The sequence below is a fragment of the Haliaeetus leucocephalus genome, unplaced genomic scaffold (assembly GCF_000737465.1).
Source record: "Haliaeetus leucocephalus isolate CR32 unplaced genomic scaffold, Haliaeetus_leucocephalus-4.0 Scaffold273, whole genome shotgun sequence".
Lineage (NCBI taxonomy): Eukaryota > Metazoa > Chordata > Aves > Accipitriformes > Accipitridae > Haliaeetus > Haliaeetus leucocephalus.
In genome coordinates, this window is record NW_010972709.1 from 7,818,445 (window position 1) to 7,840,526 (window position 22,082).

The window sequence follows — 22,082 nt, forward strand, 5'->3', positions numbered from 1 at the left end:
AAAAAAAAACACCCCCCCCCCCCCCCCCCCCCCCCCCCCCCCCCCCAAGGTAAAATGGGCTAAGCTTTCTTTTCTTTGCAAGAAGCTGAAAGAAGAGTTTGACCTTTGAACTCACCCTCACACTTCCACACTGCTTTCAGGATGATTAAATAACCAAGGATATTTGCCTGTGTCTTATGCTTATTTATCTCACTTAAAATGTTCTAATACTTAACTGTTGAGGTATTGTCTTTAAATATAGCAAGACAGTACATTTCAGTTACAGCAGGGCTGCCATTTGCCAGCTCAGCCCTCTTATTTTTGAGACTCTTGATTTAGAACATCAGCGTTCCAATCAGATACTCTTTCCACGTCTCATAACTACATTAATTTCAAACTGCTATTTACTTTTAATGGACTTTGGGTTGTTTCTGATGAACCTTGACTCCCTTTTTTTAAGGTGCCTTTAGTAACAGAAAAGTTTTTCTTTCTGGTGCATTAATACGATCAGGGGATTCTGCTGACTACTGTATGCATGCTTTTAGAGAGATGTGACTCATACCACAAGAGATTTGCAACTGAATACAAAAGTAAGGAAAAGGATATGACCAAGCTATGCAAGAGTCTCAATACGTGTTGTATTTTAGGATTAAAAAAAACCCAAGCACACTTCTCCAGCCTAATCATACCTAGGTTTTTGTGCACCTCCAAACAGAAAGCTGCTTTGAAAATAATTTGTTTTTAGAAATCAACCTTTTTCAGTGAAATTCCCAAATAATCTTGTTTTGTTGCTGATGAAAACTTGTTTATGCCAAACCTGGGTCTATGTCAGTGGGGAAAAAAAAATTAAAACTTCTACTGTTGTAATCATATGACTTTGGTCAGAGCATAGTTTGTAGTTTATCATAAATCTAGCTCTTTTGATTCTTCCTCGTTAATTTTTTTTTAAGGGGGGCAGCAACTTCAGTGTTATGATAAGAACAGACATTCAAAGTAAAACAATGTATATGCTGGGAAAAATGAGTTACAAATCAAAAATGTAGGTGACATACTTGTTTTGAAATACAACATCTTTGAGTTCATTGTAGAGGATGGAGTTGGTTATCAGACTGCCTTGAGAATTTCAAAAGAAAGTACAAGAGGAAATGTGGTTAGAATATGCAGGAAAATCTATGTATATCAGTGTGACTTAAAGATTTGAGCAGAAACCCAAGTATAAATGAATAATTGACTGGATAGTGATTTTCTTTGTGCTAAAGATTTTATGTAACTAAAAGTATCAAAGTCTGAGTTTGTTTATGCGCAAAGGGGACACTTGCATTTTTTCAGTGTAATAAAGTGAGTGCAGTTTACCTCTGACATAAACTACATAAGCGAAATTAAAGGCTCTTGTACTGTGCTTGCACTTTATCATGGTAGTTGAGAACTGGTGAAATCCTTGGGGTTATGTCAGCCTCTCTTTCTTTTGGTACACAGGTAGGAAAAAACAAATCAGGTGTACTCCAAAGACTATGATGTTTAGTACATTGTAAGGAAAACTGATATAAAGGTAGTCCAGAGAAGCCACAATTTCTGTTTATCTTTAATGTTTGTTTCTAACCTTTTTTCTGATGCTAATAAAATTTGTATATGAAACTGCCTGTTTGAAAGGTCAGTTTCTTGTGGATGCTAACTCTCCTTTCTAGGACAGTTTGGCACTGTGAAGTCCAGTATGTTGGACTACATCACATACATCCCTTCAGTCCACTAGTGTGAGATAATGTGATGCTAGGCAATTAAACAGGTTTAATCTCCCATCAGTTTATGTGGGTCTCTGGAACATCTCCCACCTGCATGGAAGAAAGGAGGCAGCTATTTGAAGTGTCAGTTTCTAGCACTTTTCTATTTTGGTATCTTCAGATGCTAGTCCAGGGAATGACTTAAGTAGGAGTAAATGTCTTTCCCTCGGACTGTGTACCTTTTTCCGTCTTTCAAGACTGATTTTTGCAAATACATAATTGTGGATATGTTTGAAAGTGACAACTTCAAAGTACTCTGCAGAGGGGAGGGATAAGAAGTTGCTGCTTTTTCTTCCAAGGTACAGGGGTTTGAGCTGTGTTGGGTAAGAGTTAGATTCAGAGTTGAAATCAGGTGAGAGCACTAGGGAAGATTAATGACCTTAACAAAGTGAACTCTTTGGATGTGATTACTTCTCTCAAATTCAGGAATAGTAAAAGAATCTCTTTTCCTGTTGTTTCACCTGTGCTGCCCAAAGGGATGCAACTTGCCTATAATTGCTACAGAGGAACTCCTGGCTCTTGAGTAATAAGGAATTAAGTCTAATTTGGTAAACTCTGAATTTACCACTTCTTTGTAGTTGTGGGTGCTGGAGAGACCTAACATCCTTCTGCCAAGAAGTAAAAAAGTCAAATTTGCTTTTAAGGTCTCTGAAAATATCTTCTTTCAAATGAAAACCAAGACTAAACATATAAGGCAGTCTATGTAAGGTGAGACTGACTCAATAAAAATGTATCACTCACTCCACCAAGAGAGTCTTTACCTGCTGTGGAGAGAACAATAAACTGTTTTGTAAGGTAAGGGGTCATTGCCAGTTTAAGTGCATGTAACTTCTTGATTTAATGAAGTTGCATCATCTTATAGCAGTGGTGAAATGTGTCCCAGACTTATTTAAAATAGGATCACTCTTGTGTCTTTCAGCATTTCTACAACAGGTATTGGCCACTTCATATTGTCTAAAGTATACTTTGGTTTTGTGGTTCCTGAGGAATTCTCTCCTAATCAGAGGGGAAAAAAAGAGAAAAAAATCTGGCTGTTAGAGCAGTCCTTCTGAACTTTAAAAGTCAATACTTATTTGTAGTACTTCCTCTTTTAATGCCAAGAATTAGTCTCTTTTATATTTGCTCTTGCTCAGTGGAGGAAAAACATGTGCAAAATGATGCAAGCTTATATGTTCTCTGCTTTAAAAGGAATAATTACATCTTTTGATAGAAGAGGCATTCAGCTCACTGAGGAGACACATTCAGCTCATCCATCCCTCTGCCAAAACAGTTAGACATATAGCCTTAAAGAAAAAGGGACTCCACAGGAAAAGGTTTTTCAGAGAAAGGATATCCTTTGTTTCTATTAGTATAGATGTCTGAAATGGGGGGAGGGAGTTTTCCTAATATTGTTCATTATTAACTACTAGTTATTTTCCACTGGTGATTAAAATCCTGTTTGCTAGACTTCAGGGGGAAAATGACTTGCATGTATGTCTGTTTTATCTGACTACAAAAGCACTTTCAACACCAAATCTTTCTAAAGTGTTTGTGAAGAAATGCCTGAATAATAACATTCTTGCGTTCTGGTGTATATGTCTCTGTTTCTTCAGTTCTGTTTTCATGAATTGTTCTAGTATTGTTGCATTGGAAAGCTCTGTAATGTTGTTAGAAGGGACTGTAACTGGGGGAAACAGAGTAGTGTCTCTCTTAAAGAGGATAAAAAGATAAGCCCTGAAAACCCCTCTAGGATAACTTTGAAAACTTCAAGTTTGAAGGATGAAGACTAACAAGGGGACTTAAGTTTGCAGATTTAGGGAGTGGAAATTCCAATTTGAGGTCATCTTTTATGTTCTCTTTTCAACCTGAACGTCTTCATTTTGATCTTTCCTGCAACTGAAACAAACAACTCTCTTCCTCCCCTTCCTCCCCCTAAATCTCCATTTCCTTTAAAAGCACTCATGTTAGTTCTTTATCAGACTGAACTGCTAACAAACTCTTTATTTAAAAACATTTTTGTACTTGAACACTTGGCATTGCCGAGAAACAATGTTAGGTGTACTCACGTGCTCCTCCATTAACAAAGAAATACACTGGGAAGTTGTGTTAAAATGATAGACTGTTAAAAGAATGGAATAGCTCTTCCCTTCCCTAGAAAGCAATAGAACACACAGTAATGAAGAGTAAGTTATTGGCTTCATGTGGTGTTATGAAGAAAAGCTGACTCTTGCCTTACTCTGCAAAATAATGTTTTATCTGTGCTTTTATAGTTTTCCAATGTTTTAAGCCATAGGCAGATGGACAGTTGTACTCCTTCAGAAATAAGGGCACAGTCTATGCAGCAAATAGTATGTCGTCTTCCCTAGGTTTAGGGACTATCCTTACCTCAAATTGAGGTACGAAAGACGTTTCTATCTAATAAAGGAAAACACCTCATTGCGCGAGGTGTGACATGTATGCATTTCTTCTTAAATGGAGAAAGGAAGTTATATGGTTACTATAAACACCCTAATACCTGTAGAGACAAACCTGAAATTTCATGCTGTGGATGTTTGGAAATCTGACTAATGTTTTGGAGCAATTGGTAAATTAGAACCTCACAATAACACTTTGCTTCACTTTCTGACTAAATATAGGAGCCTATGAAGGCCACAGCACACCAGTACTGCTTGTACAATTGAGCCATTGTCACTGATTGGTTCTGCAAACACTATACACACAGCCTAGGACACTATAGGTACTATCTCAAAAGTTTGGAGCTCTTGAATATTGTTAGCAACTACTTAGGGATGGTATTTCTGCTTAATATCCTGTGTGTGTACTAGGTGTGGTGCAACTGGCTTAACTTTATGCAATGATATATATGTATAAAAAAAAAAGAAAAAAATGCTCTAAATAAGTTAAGTTCAGCCTTGGCTCAGGCTTTTATTTAAGAATTTGAATTTGTATTTATTTATGCATGAGCTACTCTGCCTATGGTCAATATTATACCTGAATGTAGATGTGCCCAGACAAAACAGATAATAATATCCATAATGTAGTTTTTATTTGTGGTCTCAGTGAAGAAAAACTGATGTTAACTGGTTCATTTTATTTATATATTCATTAGATAGAACTGGAACAACTATTCTGAAAAAGCGAAACTTTTAGATTGAAATAAAAAAAGGTGTTTGAATAACTTGTGATTTCCAATAAATAATCAGCAGTATAAGATGTATTTCATTAGCAATGCCAAAGAGCAGCAACCTTTTCTGAGGTATAAACATACGAGGAGAAAGGAATGTTTTATGTAAAATGACTCTTAATCTCCTGAAATTTCTTGAAACATGAGGAAAACTGAAGATTTTTTTTTTTAAGTAGAATTGAGAGTTACATGAAATTTTCTCAAGTCAAATAGACACAGTACAAATTAAGGTGGTTAGCCTGCAGCAGCTGGCTCTCTGGTGGGTTTTCAAGCATGGGCTTCTTGTTCTTTGCTGGCACTGGGTTATGTAGGACTTGAAACCTTGTGGAACCTTAGTAGGCTAGTGAAAGAAACTCTGGTCATCTGTTAAAACAGTGATAGCTGCTACTGGCCTTGAATTTAAGAATCTTCTGTGTCTGAGGAGGTATCTTCTAGTATACGGAAGAGTAACTAAGTATCATATACTTAGTTGTAACTCTTCTAGTTTTCTCACTTCTGTTTTTTAAGAAACTGTTGCAGCAACTTGGTTAACTTCTGTAATTGTTCCAGCTTGGTTTTTACAGTTTAACAGTAGTTTTGCTAGCACAGAATTAGCAAGGTGTAGTTGTTTTTCCTGATACTAGTTATGCAACTTTTATTCCCAGTGATCTGTAGTGTTTAAAATGGGAAATTCAATGGTTAGACTTTGCTATTCTCTGAAAGGTGTGTCTAGAGTTTCTGTTAAATATTCATGGAAATTTTGAAATGCAGGAAGTAGAAATGCAATAAAATTGCTACTGATGGGTCATTTCCCAAAGAAATCTTCGAGACTGTAATATGTAGTCTTTGGTTGTGTAATTTAATAAAAATAAATTAAACTTCTCTACAGGCACTTAATTAAAGTTTTCTCTGTTTTAATAGTCCATTTATATGCAGCCGCTTTTTGGTGTGGTTCTTAGGTTGTGTGGCAAGTGCAATGAAAACAAGACATTCTCATCTGTCCAGTTGAATCTTTATTTATGTATGTTTTGTGGTGTTTATAAATATAATGGGTATCACTGAAAACCTGTTGAAATATTTGACTAAAGGCCATATAGCCAAATATGACTCAGTTGTGAACTAAAGTTTGCTAAATGCTCAGGCTCTGGACTGTTGGAAGAATAAGGTACAATAAATGGCATCCTGCAGTTGAGAAGAATTTGTCACTTCTGGATAGTACCACTCCAGGAAATGTCCAAGTACACTGAGCAAGACAGGCTCCTCCTGACCTGCTCATTTACCTCAAGGCAGTTGCAGCAACCACTGGAACATGTGGGCCCTGGACTCTGGTGTGAGATGCATGTTGACATTTACAAATGAATAGGGAAGTCAGAAGTCAAGATTTCTTGACTCACTTTAATGTGAATAGGGATAATTCTTTATTTGCAATTTTGAGTTAATCTGTAGCAAATTTATTGCTTTTCAGCTATTGGAAGGAAGGATTTCCTGTTTTGTTCTGTTCCTTTACTCAGTATCTCTGATACTGGTGTGTCGTGTCTGTTCTTTTGTCTTCTGAAAGTGAAAGACAACAGAAGGAACCCCAGGTACTGTATTTTTCTGTTGAGCTAACATACGGACTTTCAGCCACAAATAGTTAGTGCTCTTCAAAACTGCAGGTTGTCCACTTTCCCAAGGAAGCAATAGTACAGAATTAAGGCACCTCTTGACAGTTTTGCTGCTGCCTACAGGGTTTTGAATAACAGGAATGTAATTAATCAGCATTTTTGGTCCTCAAATCCAAGGCATAATATTAACTTCACTAGGAAGAAAGTTTTTCTTAATAATGGATAAAACCCTAGTGTAGATATTTGGTTTGTAGTTGTAGCATGTGTTAGCTCATCTAAACAGTGACAGCGTAAAACCATGCCTACTTGTAAAAGCCATATATCTAATCAGAGTGAAGTGTGTAATCACCAGACACACAAATAAGACTAGAGCTTTCTAGTTCACCTTCTGACTCTAGAAGTATTCTCTTATTTTCTTCTCTGTTTAAATATAATTCTGTCTAGTTGCATCTGCAGTTTTCTTCAGAAATGCTACCTGCAATTTTTTTCAGTCTATAGGTACTATCTCCTGTATATGATGGTATATCCAAGAACAGTAATTGTCTGCACTGCAAATAGGCATTTCAGATTCCTAAAACAGGAATATCTTGCTCTGCTTTGCAATGCTGCCTAGAGGATGAGCTGTGGCCAGTTCTTCAAAAGTGTTCAGAGCCTCCTATTAAAAACAGTGAAAGCTTGAAAAGCATTCAGCAGCTAACACAGGTTGGTGGAGGTGTGTAAAGTGCTTTGAAGAGCCATGGAAGAAGTCTCCAAAGGGCTTGTTCAAACCTATTGATACCCCCAAAAATTTGGATCCAGTCTCCTGTTAAACATTTCTCATAGTCTGTGTGTTAAAGTTAAATGCTGTGTATTTATGTGTGCAGCTGTGAGGACAGGTTTAGTTTTTTAGACAGCTGAGATGAGATTGAAACAGACCTGTTTTCAAAGGGCTTACCAGAGAATGTTATTGATTGATTGAGGTAGATTTTTCACACATCAGTGACCAACCTAGGGCCTTCCCAGGATTTGATCTATGCCTGTCCCTTCAATTCTAATAAATCTTGAAGCATGTGGTTTTTACAAAATGTTCGTATTATCCTAGGTTAGGTTTGAGTAGAATCATGTGTGGTGGTCTGTGTCACAAGTATGTCTCTTCTACCCTCATCTCGCCCCAGAATGCTGTGGAGGTTAGGGTATTGAGTGTGAATTTCTGCTGGTTTTCATCTGTTTTCTCTTTACGCTGACTTAATTTTTGTTGCTCTATTGTGTATATGTAGTAATGCCACAAAGTGGGGAGCGTAATAAAGCGTAATCGACTTTTTCTGTATTTGTAGACACTAGCAAGGAAATAGTTGATGACAAATCTTGGCAATTCAGTACATGGGACTTTAGGTACTGGCGTTTGGCTCCGACTTCATATCCCAGAAATGCCTCTGGCCTTTTTGTGGGATGATTCTTATACCTGTTACTGCAGAGTTCTTACCTGTGGCTCTGAAAGTAAATGCATTAAACTCTTAAGTTTGTTCAATTTTTTTATCTTGCTTGGATATTCCTTATAGGTGTCCAGGAGTCTTTCAAAGTTGATGTTCATTTTTGGTTTGCAAATAAATTATTTTCAGCCAGATAGTCACCATTTATGCACATGAGCTTTGCTACAACACGTTATCCTGTTGTGTCAAAAATACCTCTTAAAACTACAGTAGAAATAGAACAAAACGGCAAGTTGAAACATGAAGTGAAACATGCTAACCAGCACCCTTTGATATGTTTTTCCTTATGTTTTACAAAAGGGAAAGCTTTTTGAATACTTCAGCTTCAAACTTTTGTTATAGCTTCTTCACCTGCCTATAGGGGGTGAGTGAAAGCCAGAAAGTCAGAACTGAATGGTGAAGGTAGACAGGCAAAAGCAAAGGCAAAGGCTGTAATAGCAATTCAGAAGTGTCGCACCGTAGACTGACCTTGCCTATTGCAAAAGATTTTTTGAGTCATTATGCAGAGAGGAAGTGTTAATCATGGCAGTGATAAAACTGAAAATGGGGATAAAGGATGTAGTTAGAAAAGAGACTTTGCAGAAAATCCAGGTTCTATTGCCATCAACCTGTCAGTCAGTGGCTTGTTCCTTCTTACACTCTACCCTACCACCCAAGATCCCTCCATTCACGTTTAACTTGGCATATGATGAGTCTTTGGCCCAGGCCTGAAACAACTTGGGTTTAAAAAAAAGCTAGAAACTTCTTGGCATTAGATCTGATCATTCTCTAGACCTGGATTAGAGGACTGGACAATGAAGTTGCTAAGCTCTGGAGATACAGAAAAAAAGTGGAAGACAAGCAACTGGCAACAATAATTTTATTCTGTATTGGCATTCTGGGTTTGGGGTTTTTTTGTTTGGTTTGGTGTGTTTTGGTTTTTTTTTTTTTAACCCAACTTCATTAGGCTCCAGGATCTTGTTGTCTGCATGATGGTGGAAAAGGAGCTGCTGACTTTTCAAATTAAAACCAAAGAGTATTCTCAGGGCAAGGCTGTAGTGCAGAGAGTGGATAAAGTGTTTGAGATGTTGGATCCATGACTCCTAGCAATGTGTTGTCATGGTTCCTTTCCCAGGTGGTTATCTTGCCTAAGCTTTACTGTTCTGTGGTAGGTACAGGTATCCAATATAGTTGAAGGCATCATATCAAACCTTGGGTCTATAGATAGTTGGCTTTTCACTTCAGCTGGTTAAAGGTCCTGTCCCATTACCCTCCCATGGCTGTTGGACATACTGGTTCTGCCAGCAGATGGCTTTACAGGAGCATTATCTGCAAACATGTTTGGGCCACTGAACTGTATAAACAGTTCAAGTTCTGGTGGCTGATTTTGACTGAAATGGTTTAAGATTTAATGGCTTAAGACCACCTTTTTCTGTCCGACTAGCACTGCTGATCAGAAAAGGCTGGAGAAGGTAACCTCAGCTGCATAGATAATCACATCTTCACCTGCTACAACTACTTGTCATGGAAATCTCTGTAGCCTGAACTATTACAGGGTTGTGCTTGAATTGTTACTGTTTCTTTGGCTGAAATAAAGCAAAACATTTCTATTTTTTTCCAAATAAAAGCCAGGCAAAGATGGAAGTTAAGATGAACTTTAAACCCCTACTTTGCCCATACTGTCTTTTGCTATAAGAGCTATAGAGCATGTTGTGTTTTGAGGCATATTAATTCAAGTAACGTGAATCACTGGCCAGCTGTCTTTTATGAAATAATTTGCAAAAGTTTGAAGTTTGAGTCAAATTTTGAATGCATTCTTTTAATTAGATACTAATGTATTTGGAAATGCACCTCATCTCAAAATGATTCCTTTTCAATTTATGTGGTCTTGTATTAGTTTGGTAGAGTTTTCCTTTATCCAAAAATTTGATCAAGTGGAATCCTGAACTCCACAACACTGTAATTTGCCAGCCCAAAGAGTGGTGGCCAGTATTCCAGCTAGCAGACATTATAACTCTTACAGACTTAGAGATTTAAATTGGAGTTGTGATTAGCTATGTTTTAACCCTTTTTAATCTTGTGGAATCTTAAACCTTCCCTTTTGAGTATAATCAATAAAGCACATTTTTTTTGCATGCAATTTGAAATTAGAAGCATTTCCTTTTTAAATGTAATAGTTGGCCTCTTGGCTGATTTAAATACTGGACTACTGTACGAGAAACAGTATCATTAGTTTATTTCAAACTTTGAGATGATCTAATTGTTACCACCCCAAAATTGTCACAGATTGTAAATCTGTGAATGATAGTAAAAGCTTTGAGTAGTGGTATTAGTGAATAGTTCTTAATACAAAGATTTGAACTGACGCTTACTGTGTACCAGAACTATGAAAACTAATTCCAAGCTGTCTAGTCTTGAGGGGGAGAAAAAAAAAAAAGTCTTTTGCTCAACAGCCTTTAGAGAACAAAGTTTTACTGTGCCTCTAAACACTGGTTTCAGAGGTTCAAGGAAAGGTTACTTTGGCTTGCTGGATTTACTTGTTATGAATTCAGTAGTGTATGTATTGAAATATGGTTTCAGCAGCTTTATGTAACTGGCTAAGAGTAGGTTTAGAATAGATAGTAGACAAAGTATTGCTTTTATATAGCAATCTTAATACAGAAGCACAGCTAATGGAATACAGGGATGTTCAAGACCATACTATTTCAACTGTGGTAGGTAGAAAAGTGACCAGAGTGCCTTCCAGCTGTCCCTCATTGAGTATTTATTGAAAATACGCCTTCTGTGTTCAAAAGCATTCGATAGTTCTCTAGCCCTAATGTTTTCATTATTTGGGAGACAATACTTTTCTTTTGAAAAGTCTGACTGACTATTTTCTCTCTTCTCCAGGTGCTGGAATTCTTTGTGGCACTGAACTTGACCTTGAGTGTATTTTGCCCAATGCAACTATTTGAAATATTTGTACAAAAAAACTGAGTGCAACTGACTGTTTCTGCAGACTTGAAAAATCAGAAGAAATAGTTCAAAACCCCCTCATTCTGTCACTGAGAGAACCGATGGATACACTTGCAGTGATGTGTGAACACAGATAAAAACGAAAAAGAAATAATTTTTTGCTTGTGGAAAAAATCTTTTTTCTGGCAGAGTTTTTTTAGCTTAGCAGACTTGTAAGCACATGTTGGAGAACTTTACAAGTGTCCTTATTGTGATCAGTGAGCATCCCCAAAGAACTGAAACCTTACATTAAAACACGTAATAGGGAACAGAACGTAGGAAACATGCCAACTCAGCCTCTCTTGGCATACATGGATGGACCGGATGGAATAGCCAGTACCGTTGGTGCACAGATGGAGAATAATGATGCCTCAATGACAATAAAAGGAACAAACACAATTTCTTATAAAAGCTTGCAAGAAAAGTTTCTCATGCAAACTGAGGGATGCATGCCTCTGGACTGCATGTTTTGTGACGAGACTTTTAAACATCCTGAAGAACTTGGTAAGCATGTTTTAACTCAGCATAGGCCCACTCTTTGTGAACCGGCTGTCCTGCGTGTTGAAGCAGAGTATCTTAGTCCTCTAGATAAATGTAAAGTAAGAAAAAACTTGTCTTCACCAAACAATGAAAAGGACAGAGAAGAACTTAGTTGTGAAGTTTGTGGACAAACATTTGATGAGGCTTTTGATGTTGAGGCACACATGAAAAAGCATAAAGATTCTTTCACGTATTGGTGTAATGTATGTGGAAGAAGATTTAAAGAGCCATGGTTCCTCAAAAATCACATGAGAACGCATACTGGAAAGCCTGGTTCTAGAAACAAGCACCAACAAGGTTCTGAGAGCCCCATAACAATCAATGAGGTGGTGCAGGAGCACGTAACTGAAAATGTAACGTCACCTTACAAAATTTGTATGGTTTGTGGTTTCCTATTTCTCAATAAAGAGACTCTAATTGAGCATAGTAAAGTGCACACCAAAGAATCAGTACCCAGTGGTGAAAGCCCCCAAGTGACTGGTGAACCTAATGCAGAAGAAACATCTCGAAGAGATGAATTTTTGCGATTCTTGAACTTAAGACCAAACTTGGTTCCAGAAAATGACAAATCACAAAAACCTGTGAAGTGGATAGCTGAACTAGATCCTTTCAACACATATCAAGCATGGCAGCTGGCTACCAAAGGTAAAGTTGCAGTTGGCCATGGCCAAATTAAAGAACAAGGGCAAGAAGGAAGTACAGACAATGATGATTCATGTTCTGAGAAAGAAGATCTTGGTGAAATCTGGAATGCAACTAAAGGTAGCCAGACTGAAACTACAGGGAAGTCAAAAGTAAATAAAAACAGCAGTTACACAGGGAATGGTAACTTATCCCAAGACAAACTGAAACATCCCGGTGGTGAAGTGCCTTCTATGGAGATGGATTCTAAATTGTCCCAGAACAAAGAGAAACCAACACACTGTTCAGAGTGTGGTAAAGCCTTCAGAACATACCACCAGCTAGTCCTTCATTCCAGAGTACATAAGAGAGACAGGCGAACTGATGGAGAGACTTCGGCTGCTTCGAGGACATGCTGTGCTGATATAATTGCAACTCTGGATGAAAATGGAGCAGGAGAACGAATAGAAGGAGGCTCTGAAGATGGATCTGAAGATGGGCTTCCAGAAACACTTAATTTAGGTGAGTAGTATTTTGAGCATGTAAGTTTGAAATGGCTGTTACTGTATTGTTTAGGAACTCTTCAGAGCCAAAGAATCCATCTTGCCTTTCTCAGTTATCTTTTCAAAATTTGGCCAGAGATATGAAATGTTATGGTGGGGAAAAGGGAAGAGAGAAAAATGAGAGGGAAAGAAAGGTTCTGACACCACCATTTTGAGATCTTTGAAGTTGTGTTGGGCCTTCTTGCAGTTATGATTTGGGTTACTGAAATAATTGAAATACTTTTAATAACAATCAGCCTAGCAAAAAATCCCTGTTTACTTACCCCTTCTTTCTCTCTCCCTCTCTCTCTCATACCTGCAATAGCAAGGTTCTAGTTTTACTGGATGTTTTTGAGTGTTGCATATCCCTTCTTGTCCAGCACATGTTTTTACAAATAATATTTCTGAAGAAATTGTAGTCTTTTTTTTTCCCCCTGCATCTTGTAAGAAAGGGCAGAAAATGTCCAGTGCTTGATACCAGCAGTTGTTAACATTCTGAGAAGTGAAGAATAATTCCAAAATTTTCTATCAAACTGCAGGTTCTGTTTCTTTTGGACGGTATGTAACTTGAAAGCCTAAATGTCAGAACCAGCAATTTTAAATTAGTTGCGTAAGGACATGCATGCAGGCTATTAATATGTGGACATCACGTATGTAAGAGAGGTATATATTTAACTCCTCTTCTTTGAAGGGTTGCTAACGATTCTCTTTGACAGAGTAGATAGGCTCAATTTCTGTGTTACCCAGGATTAACTCTGCATCTCACAGTGTCTTAGAAAAACAAGTGATACTGAATGATTCCTTAATTGAAAAAGATTGCATGTCTGGGGACAAAAAGGAATAGTAAAAAGTCTTCTAGCTAATCTAGCACGCTTGTGTGTGACATGCTTTGAGTCTGCATTTAAAGAACAGATACTTGCATAATCTCAAGAAAAGACACAACGTACAGAATGTCCTGGCACACACAACTGACTTTTCCATTTCTGGTAATGTGCAGCCCTTTATTTTGCCTCCAGTAACAAAGGAATGGAATTATTACCTAATGTTAACTTGCTTGTTTTGTTTTTCAGTGTCTTATCCTAACTACAACAGCTTTCATTGTGAGATGCTGAGTCATGCTTATTGAGACATTATCTGTTTGTTTAAAACAGCCATGGCTTGTCTTTAGCCATAGTTTAATCATACTTAGCATTTCCCGTATAGAAGCTTTCCAACACGTAGGAACTTCAGAGAACTGTTTTAAGCTATCTATTATGTATCTAATGTCTTGGTCAAGCAAAACATCTCCTTCCTTCTCTTCCCACTGTAGCTTTCTAGTCAGCTTTGACTTGGATGTTTTACTGAAGTTGTCTTGATGCTTTTTCAATTCAACCTGCCAGAGAAATCATGTTGATTTGAATGGTGTACTGTGTGTAAGCTTTTTCCCCCCTTTCCTGTTGGACATTATGCTGTACTTGCCGCCCTCCAGCGGTAACTACTGCTGCTTACACTTGGGTGGAACCAGTTTTTAACCTGTGAATTTGTTCCTTGAATACGTTTCACAGAGCTAGCAACCCCTGTCACTTTCCTACTCCCGTATTTGTCAAATCTTAAGCATCAATGCTTCTAGTGAACAAAGATTACTCATTAAATCTAAGGATGTTGTTATACAGGCATGGCACTCCATTGATTAGCACGTAAATAATAATAATAATAATAATAATAATGAAAATTCATCTTTCTCCTCGGCTTCCTTCCCCAAAACACCTTCCTGTGTTTTGCCATGGTGCGCAGAGCAGGTTTACAGTCTGAATCATCATGTTCACACTTACTAATTCAAGCACTCCCTTTAATAAAAGAAAACAGTTTATAATCTGTGTGAATTTTTGAGATGGGCTATTTTACATCAAGTTCCTGTAGGTCAGTAAAGAGTTTGTTTTTTTTCTTCAAGACCTAGTTTTGCATCTTGTTTGTTCTCTGGGGCTTCTTCATTGCAGTCACTAACCACAGTGTTACTTGACACAGACAGAAACCTTTTTAACTCTTTCACTCTTTGATTGCTAAGTGTGCAGCAGTACAGAACAAAAGATGCTCATAGACTGTAGGAGTTGACAACAGTTCATCTTTCTGTGCTTTTCCTTAAAAAACACAATTAAGATAGTTATAATTTTAAACGAGACTCCAAATTTGCATTTGCTCTTCGTAATATAGGTATATTTTCTCCCAAAGATAAAAATGAAGATGGTTTGGAAAGAGCAAAAGTTAAAAACCTTGGAGCCTCCAGAGAATGCAGCTATTGTGGAAAGTATTTTCGCTCAAATTATTACCTCAATATTCATCTCAGAACTCATACAGGTAAATGGGCTTCATCTTTGTGGGAGGGGAAGGAAGTTGTCTGAATCCAGTTGGATGGAATGTTTGGCTTTGCTTAAGAAAAACAGAAGTTGCCTTCAAAATCATTGATATTAAGAACAAAGTTTTCTCTAATGCTAAAAAAAAATAAATAATTCCAATTGAAATTTCTTAGAAGGAATTCTTTATATAAGTGCAAATTTTTTTAATAGGGCTAATTACATTAAGTACTGTTAAGAACACAATATATTTTAAAACTTTAATTCTTTCTGCTTTTAGCAGTCTAGCAAAAAGTTTTGGTGGTTTGGCTGGTTTTTTTAAATTTTATTTTATTTTTAAAAAAGCCTATTTCCCAAGTACTAAGTTGATAGTCTGCCAGTTGTTGCTACCTGGGAAAAAGCTATGTCTATTTTTCAGTTCAACTTTTTGTTTTCCATAGCCAGGCAAACTCTTCCTACTTCTGTTAATGTATGTCCCTGTTTCTTTTAAAACAGCTCTATTTATAGATGAACTGTAACATTCGTGTTGTTGAATAGCATACTTGTGGTATGATCAAGGGCTACAAATTGTTGGAGTTGACCCATAGTTATACTTATTGCTTATCTCTGCCAAACATATTGTCAGCTACCATCTCCTTACATAGCCAGTGTGTGGAAAATATCTTCACTGTAGCCAGAAGATGTCACTGTAGTTAGTAAAAGCAGTAAGATGATGTTTAAATGATTTAGATGAGTTTGGGAATTAGGACTATGTGGAAGGGGAAAGAAAAATCTATTTTACTGTTTTGCAGTCTACATTATTCCCTTGTCTTTAATTGTCCTTGTCAGGACTTCAAAACAAGTTGTATCAAACTTATTTACTGATGAAACTGTGTTTCAGGTGAAAAACCATACAAATGTGAATTCTGTGACTACGCAGCAGCACAGAAAACTTCACTGAGGTATCACTTAGAGAGGCATCACAAGGACAAGCAAGCTGATAGTGCAGCAGACGTGAAAAGTGACAGCAAAGTTTCATTACAGAGTCAGGAGACGGAGCTCTTGCTGGCTGCTGATGGTGCTCAAGAAACCAAAAATTCGAAGAGGCTTTTTGATTGTGCCAAAGATGCTGAGGGCTTCCGACCTACCAAGCAGCAAAAGGAAGTTCTGTCCCTGAACAATGCAATAGGCAGCACAGTCCTTTTAAAAATGAAAAATAATTCTAGGGAATTGAACAAAGGTTCTGTTTGTAACAGTTCAAATCAAATACACGAGAATGTGTCCGCTCCTTACCTGGAAAAACTAAAGGCTGAGAAGGAAACGAAGGAAGCTCAGCCCAGTGTTCCTCATAAAAGAGAGAGGCAGGCTTCTGTGACATCAGAGGGTGATGATGTCCAGTATGTTTGTGCTTTAAAAGATGGAAAAAATGTGAATGATGTGCGAGACTGCACTGAAAACTACAAACACAAACCTAGGGTGGACTGTCAAGAAAAGCCCTTGAACTTATCTATTGGGACTTCACAAGAATGTTCAGTGGTTTCAACCAGAGGCCTGCTAGCACCCAGCACCTGTCCATTTTGTACTTACAGAACATTTTACCCAGAAGTCCTAATGATGCACCAGAGGCTGATGCACAAATACAATCCTGACACCGTTAACAAAAATGGCTGTAGAAACAAGGCTCTAGCTAAAGCCAGACGCACTGGATGCCCTCCAGCTCTGCTTGGTAAAGATGTGCTTCCTCTGTCTTTTAATTCTAATAAAAGTAAGGCTTCCCCATCTACACAGCAAAAACTGTTGCAAGCGGGGAAAGCTAAACAATGTCACCCTCCACAGAACAAAGTCCCTCTCTTTTCAGTGACTGACTCAAGCAGCACAGCCCCGAGTAACCTCAAGTTTCATAAACAGCAAAGTAATATTGGAGCTCAGGCAAATAACTATAGACAACCTCAGCAAGAAATGCACTCCAGTTCCAGTATCTCTCCAGTATTGGACAGAGTAAAAAGATCTGAATCTAAAGTAAAAGCTCTAAGTGTCCCAGTGTCTCAATCTGGTCTAGTAAGCAGCAGTATGAATGGCCCTCTCGACTCTCACCTAAATGAATCTGCCTGGTCTTGTCATCGAGGAAGAGACTATCCTTGTAGTAAATCTGTGAGCAATGTAAATCTAGACTATGGTGAAACGTCTTCTAAACGAATGAAACCTAATCTGTTAGCTGTTGAGCATATTGACTCTCCAATGGCTAGTTACAGAAGATACGAAATGAGCAGATTTCGTGTTGCAAACAGATATGCAAATCTGCTACCTCAGGAATGTTCTCGCACCAAACCTGCATCCTCTGTTTTGCCAACCAAACAAGGGCTTCTGAATTCAGATGATGTTGATCCTCCTAATGTATTGACTGTTCTCAAACCTTATGAGCCGTATAGCTCTGGATCACTTTACAGTTCTTGTGGATCTAGCAATGGCCAAGTAACCAGCTCTACAGTAGAAGGTACTGTATCTCCTTCCTAGTTAAATGTCTTACACCATTACAAAGGAAGGTGAATGAAATATAAGTGTGTACCTACCTTGAAACAGAAAATAAAGTTGTACTTCACCAAGTCCAGTCAATGCTTGGATTTTAAATTTAAAATCCAGGTTCAGCAAACTCTGGCTTGGGGAATTAGGCATGAAAGGTCTGAATTTTAAAGAGGGATTTAAAGTTCCTCAAGTTCCCTCTTCCCCCCTGCCATGGGTCTCTGATAGCAAACATGTATTATTTGCTCATCAGGGTACTCCAGACATGCTAACTAATCCAGGATATGGAATGAGCCTTTCTGCTTAATATGCAAGAAGTCTTGGACCATCTGGAATATTAATAAAACCTCTTACAAAAAAAAAAAGCTATCATGGACAATTGTTCCCTTCAATTGCAGAAAAGAATGGATTACAAATCATAAAACTATGATTTAAATCTTATACCTCTGTTCATTGGGTTTTTATAATGTTTAGTTTTTATTGGGAACAGAATACTTTGGTAAATCAAAACAACGTATTTCTGCTCTTCTAATTATGGTGTCTCATTGCACTAAGTAGCAACGCTTTGTGGAAAATTCTGGGCCTAGCAGAGATAAATGTTTTGTGATGTATTTGGAAAACATTAGTACTTCTATGAAATACATGCTTTTTGTGTTTTATTCTTAGTCAACATTTTCAAAACTTAGCAGGAGGCCAAGATTAAAAGGTGCTAGGTGATATTTAAGCAGTTGTCTGACTATTTGTAGAAGATGGTATTTATGACTTTGAGCTGAGGTTAGTATGGACTTAGCTATAAATATAGGACTTTGACTTTTGAAATGAAGATCCTGTTATAAAAATGAATAGCGTGTGTGTGCTGTGTAGTCCTAAAGTCTCTGCTAAGTTCTTAAACTCTGTGAATACTCCCATTCTCTAGAAGCAGTAAGATTATTCTTCTGAAGTAGTCTGGGTTCATAACAAGCAGAGGTGTGTTACCTTAGGTCAGAGCAAACTGCAAAATGCTAAACCTGCATTTAGTTATGTGGCAAAAAATTTATTCGCTAACTCTGTTCTGGTTTTTGCTTGCTTGTTTTAAGGTTGTGGGCTTCATAAATATTCAGGCTTGCTAGTGGGTTATGGAAGGATGAAGGAAAGTGTTACAGTTCTGTTTCCAGTCTGGGTGGGGAGTGGATAAAGGAAAAGCCAGCATCACAGTTGACTCACTGAAGTGGTTGTGAAATGGAGTTAATTCCTAGTTTCATGAAGAGTGTTGTCTGTGTCCATGAACTGTACCATGAATTGCTATGAGGAATGTAAAATGGGCACTAGGTTATGCATAGAATGCAGAGGGATGGGCAGCAGGACAAAAGTTGTTGCTGTCTTTTGATTCCTAGTGATTTAAGAGAATGAAATACAGGTGGGTTTTTTTTCTGAGCACAGAAGTCATTCATGCAGTTGTGGAATTTACAGCATTTTGCAAGACTTTTTTTTTTTTAAAGCAACGGTTGATGGCAGCTAAGAACTTAATATGTGATCTCAACATTTGGTGTCCTTAAGGACTAAATGATGTTAATTTGCACTGACTGAAGACTTGTGCGTCATGACATTGCTATCTGTTGAGCAGATAGAACATTCAGGATTTTGAGTGAATGCTCTTGTTGTTTTATAAAACTCTCTTAATTTCCATGAAAACAGGAAGGGGAAAGTTAAAAAGTCTTGCAGCTTCAGCAAGCTAGATGGGTAGTCTGTACCCCAAGGACTAGATGGTGGGCAGTCTCTTGCTCCTTGGGATCCAGCATTAGTGTATGCTGGGGATAAGGAAATTCTCTTATTTTGCCAGTAGTCTTAGTGAGGTTAGCCTATTGAAGTAGCAGTTGATGCAATACTATTTTTAAACAATAACTTCATTGGAATCCACCTTGTTCTTCTGAAAGCTCCACCTGTCTGCCAGAAAAATCTCTGTGGTAGGCTTTTCTTCCTCTTTGGTACGAGCCTGGAGACAGTGGCCTGTAGTCAAGAACTTTCTACTGGTTTTTGTTATTTAGAGCTCTCAAAATTATGGCTGCAACTAATTTGACAGTATTGTTGTCATGGAAATAAAGATTTCATTGTTTGTTACACAGTGCTGTCTCAGGGCAACAAAAGCAACTTTTAATGGCTGTTACCTACATTGGAAAGACTTGTGAAACAAGACCCCCTCTATGGGTTTTCTTAGCAACTTCAATAAAAGCCCTGTGCAATATGTAGGTTTTTAAGGCTAACTCCCTAGTTTTCCAACCATTCTGCCTAGAAGTACCCAGCCCAAACCTTGATAGTTGTTTGAGAGGGTATAGGGTAGCAGACAGGCAAACTTCTCGGTATTTGAGTTTTAATGTGGGTGGAGCCAGTGAAGATGAACATTTCTGCAAATTCTGTTCTTTTTGTTAAAAAGCTGAAGTACAATTGTTTGTCTAAGAGTTGCAACTCCTCAGAGATGTATTTTGTAAGATATCATATGCAAAGTACTGCAGGTGTAGACCTGCAGGTTTCTGTAGTCTTTTATAATATCACCAGAGTTCAATAAAAACATGATGTCAAAACCTTTTTTAAGGGCCTGTGTGCCTTGTGGCAGCGTTATTTAGGTCCTCTATGAACATGTTATGTCGCATGTTAAATGCTGGATCAAGTTGTCATGAGAATATGTTCCACTTGGCAAACTTGATTAAAGCATGATGCCTTCCGTTATTGCTTGTAAGCTCTGCCATTCTGTGTTGCCCTGAAGAGACAGAAACATTCTGAAACCACTCAGTTTGTGTTATTTTCAAATTAGTTGCCTTTGCAATGGCAACATGCTATCAAGGATAACCTGTTGGCTGATTGATCTGGCAGAGGCTGCAAATTAAAGACAATTGCTCATGACACACTCCAATGGCTTTGTACATTCTGTTGAAATATTAATTTAGCTTTGCCATTTTAATTTAATTAAAGCTTGCTAGGTTTTTTCAATGCTGCATTTAAAGCTTTCATGGAATATGGATGGCAGTTGGGCTTTTTGTATCCTGTGGGAGTAATGATTCTTGACTTTTTTCCTTAATTTTATGAAGTGTTTTTGACTGCTTGCTTAAGCTAATAAGACTTAATATGGAACAGGCATTGATTTCACATTTATAAATCTGAATTAATGGTCTTGGATAAACATAAAATTACCTGTATACTAGACTGAAAATTGCTTAACAAAGGTCTTCAAGTAAATGCATATTAACACCCTTTGCAGTGTCACAATTGCCATATAATCTATGATGACAATAATGTAGTATACCTGTTTTTCCTCTCAAATACTCATATTCAAAATTTCAATTTTCAAACAAATACAGAAACTGGGTATGTAGGCATCATGCTATAGAATGTACTGCAGCACTTAAACCTTCTTAAAGTGAAGCCTGCTGTATGATGAGTTAAGCAAGGAAATTTCTTTCTTGCAAATGAAATGAGCAAAATCTGGAGAGATGGACATCACGTGTATACAGCTTAGAACAAAGTTGTTAAATTAATACTTTTAGTTCTCCTTGTACTTTTTCTGGATACTGAATTTCATATAACCTTTTAATAGGACTAGGAATATCTATTTTCTTGGGCCCTGCTCATGAGATGATTTGTGGTAGCATCTGTGGTATGCTGGGATTCTGGATGCTGACGTAGACCTGCTCATAATTGAATGTTTGACCAATTAGATTAGCAGGAAATAATTCTAACTCCTCTAAATTAATTTTTGTCAGGAAAGAGATCAGTGTCATACCAACACTTATCTAGCAGCGTGCTGCAAAAGCGAAGTTATGAAAGCTTCATTGGTAATGCACACTTTCGACCAAGTGACAAGAAGACTTAATCGTTTACTTCAAGAAACGGTAAACAAGCCTTTTGAACTAATTGTTACTTAAATGTTGCATTATGTACTCGTAGCATCAAAGGTTGCTGCATAGCATGATGAGAGGTTATGAAAGTCTGAACCACAACAGCTGAAAATACAAACTCCCCCTCTCTTACAAAGTCAGCCAAATACTGGTGTAGCAGCATTAGTTATTTTGAATAGTGGTAATGGCTTGCATAAAAAGTATATAGGTGCTGCTTTTCTAAAAGAGATGGAAGGGCTAACAATAGATAAATATATTAATCAGTTATAATACCAGTGGGAAGTGTTCAACGAAAGGGCTTTCCCCTTAAGTCAGTACTTGGTGGTGGGGAAACATTGTGTGGAGAACTAGAAATGAGACGAAGTGCCTCTTATCACAGTTCATGAATCCTACGAGAGGTTATGTTGGTTAATCCTTCCTGAAAATGTGTAGATGTTACTCACTTTACAACTTCTGAAGATTGCCTCAAACAAGATGACTTTTCTTGGTGGATTATTTCATGGGGAAGTAAGGGTTTCCTGATAACTCCTTGACAGTTTATCTTTGTGTACTGGAGAGGTTATTCCAAATAGTTTTTCCTTTGTTTGACTGAGGGGTGGGTGTAGCCTCTTAGGGAAACAGGTCAAGTGAAAAGAATTAGCTTGGTGTTCTGAATTCCCGTGCTTCATCTCTTCAGTTCTGTAGCTGTGTCTCAGAACTTAACAACCCCATTGTGTTTGCAACATTCTTAGCTGCT

The 22,082-nt window shown here is 37.6% G+C and overlaps 1 protein-coding gene across 3 annotated transcripts in view; it reads left to right on the forward strand.

The window, feature by feature from the left end:
• Nucleotides 1-22,082, forward strand: part of ZNF217 (zinc finger protein 217) — a 28,641-nt gene that overhangs the window by 3,886 nt on the left and 2,673 nt on the right. The window contains exons 2-5 of one of the 3 annotated variants that reach the window (XM_010569621.1): nucleotides 10,841-12,628; nucleotides 14,839-14,982; nucleotides 15,859-17,451; nucleotides 21,212-21,340. In XM_010569621.1, the coding sequence (XP_010567923.1) occupies nucleotides 11,230-12,628; nucleotides 14,839-14,982; nucleotides 15,859-17,451; nucleotides 21,212-21,321 (3,246 nt within the window). In that variant the 5' untranslated portion in view covers nucleotides 10,841-11,229 and the 3' untranslated portion in view covers nucleotides 21,322-21,340. The remainder of the gene's footprint in view (nucleotides 1-10,840; nucleotides 12,629-14,838; nucleotides 14,983-15,858; nucleotides 17,452-21,211; nucleotides 21,341-22,082) is intronic. The other 2 variants (XM_010569622.1, XM_010569623.1) reach the window with 2 other exon arrangements.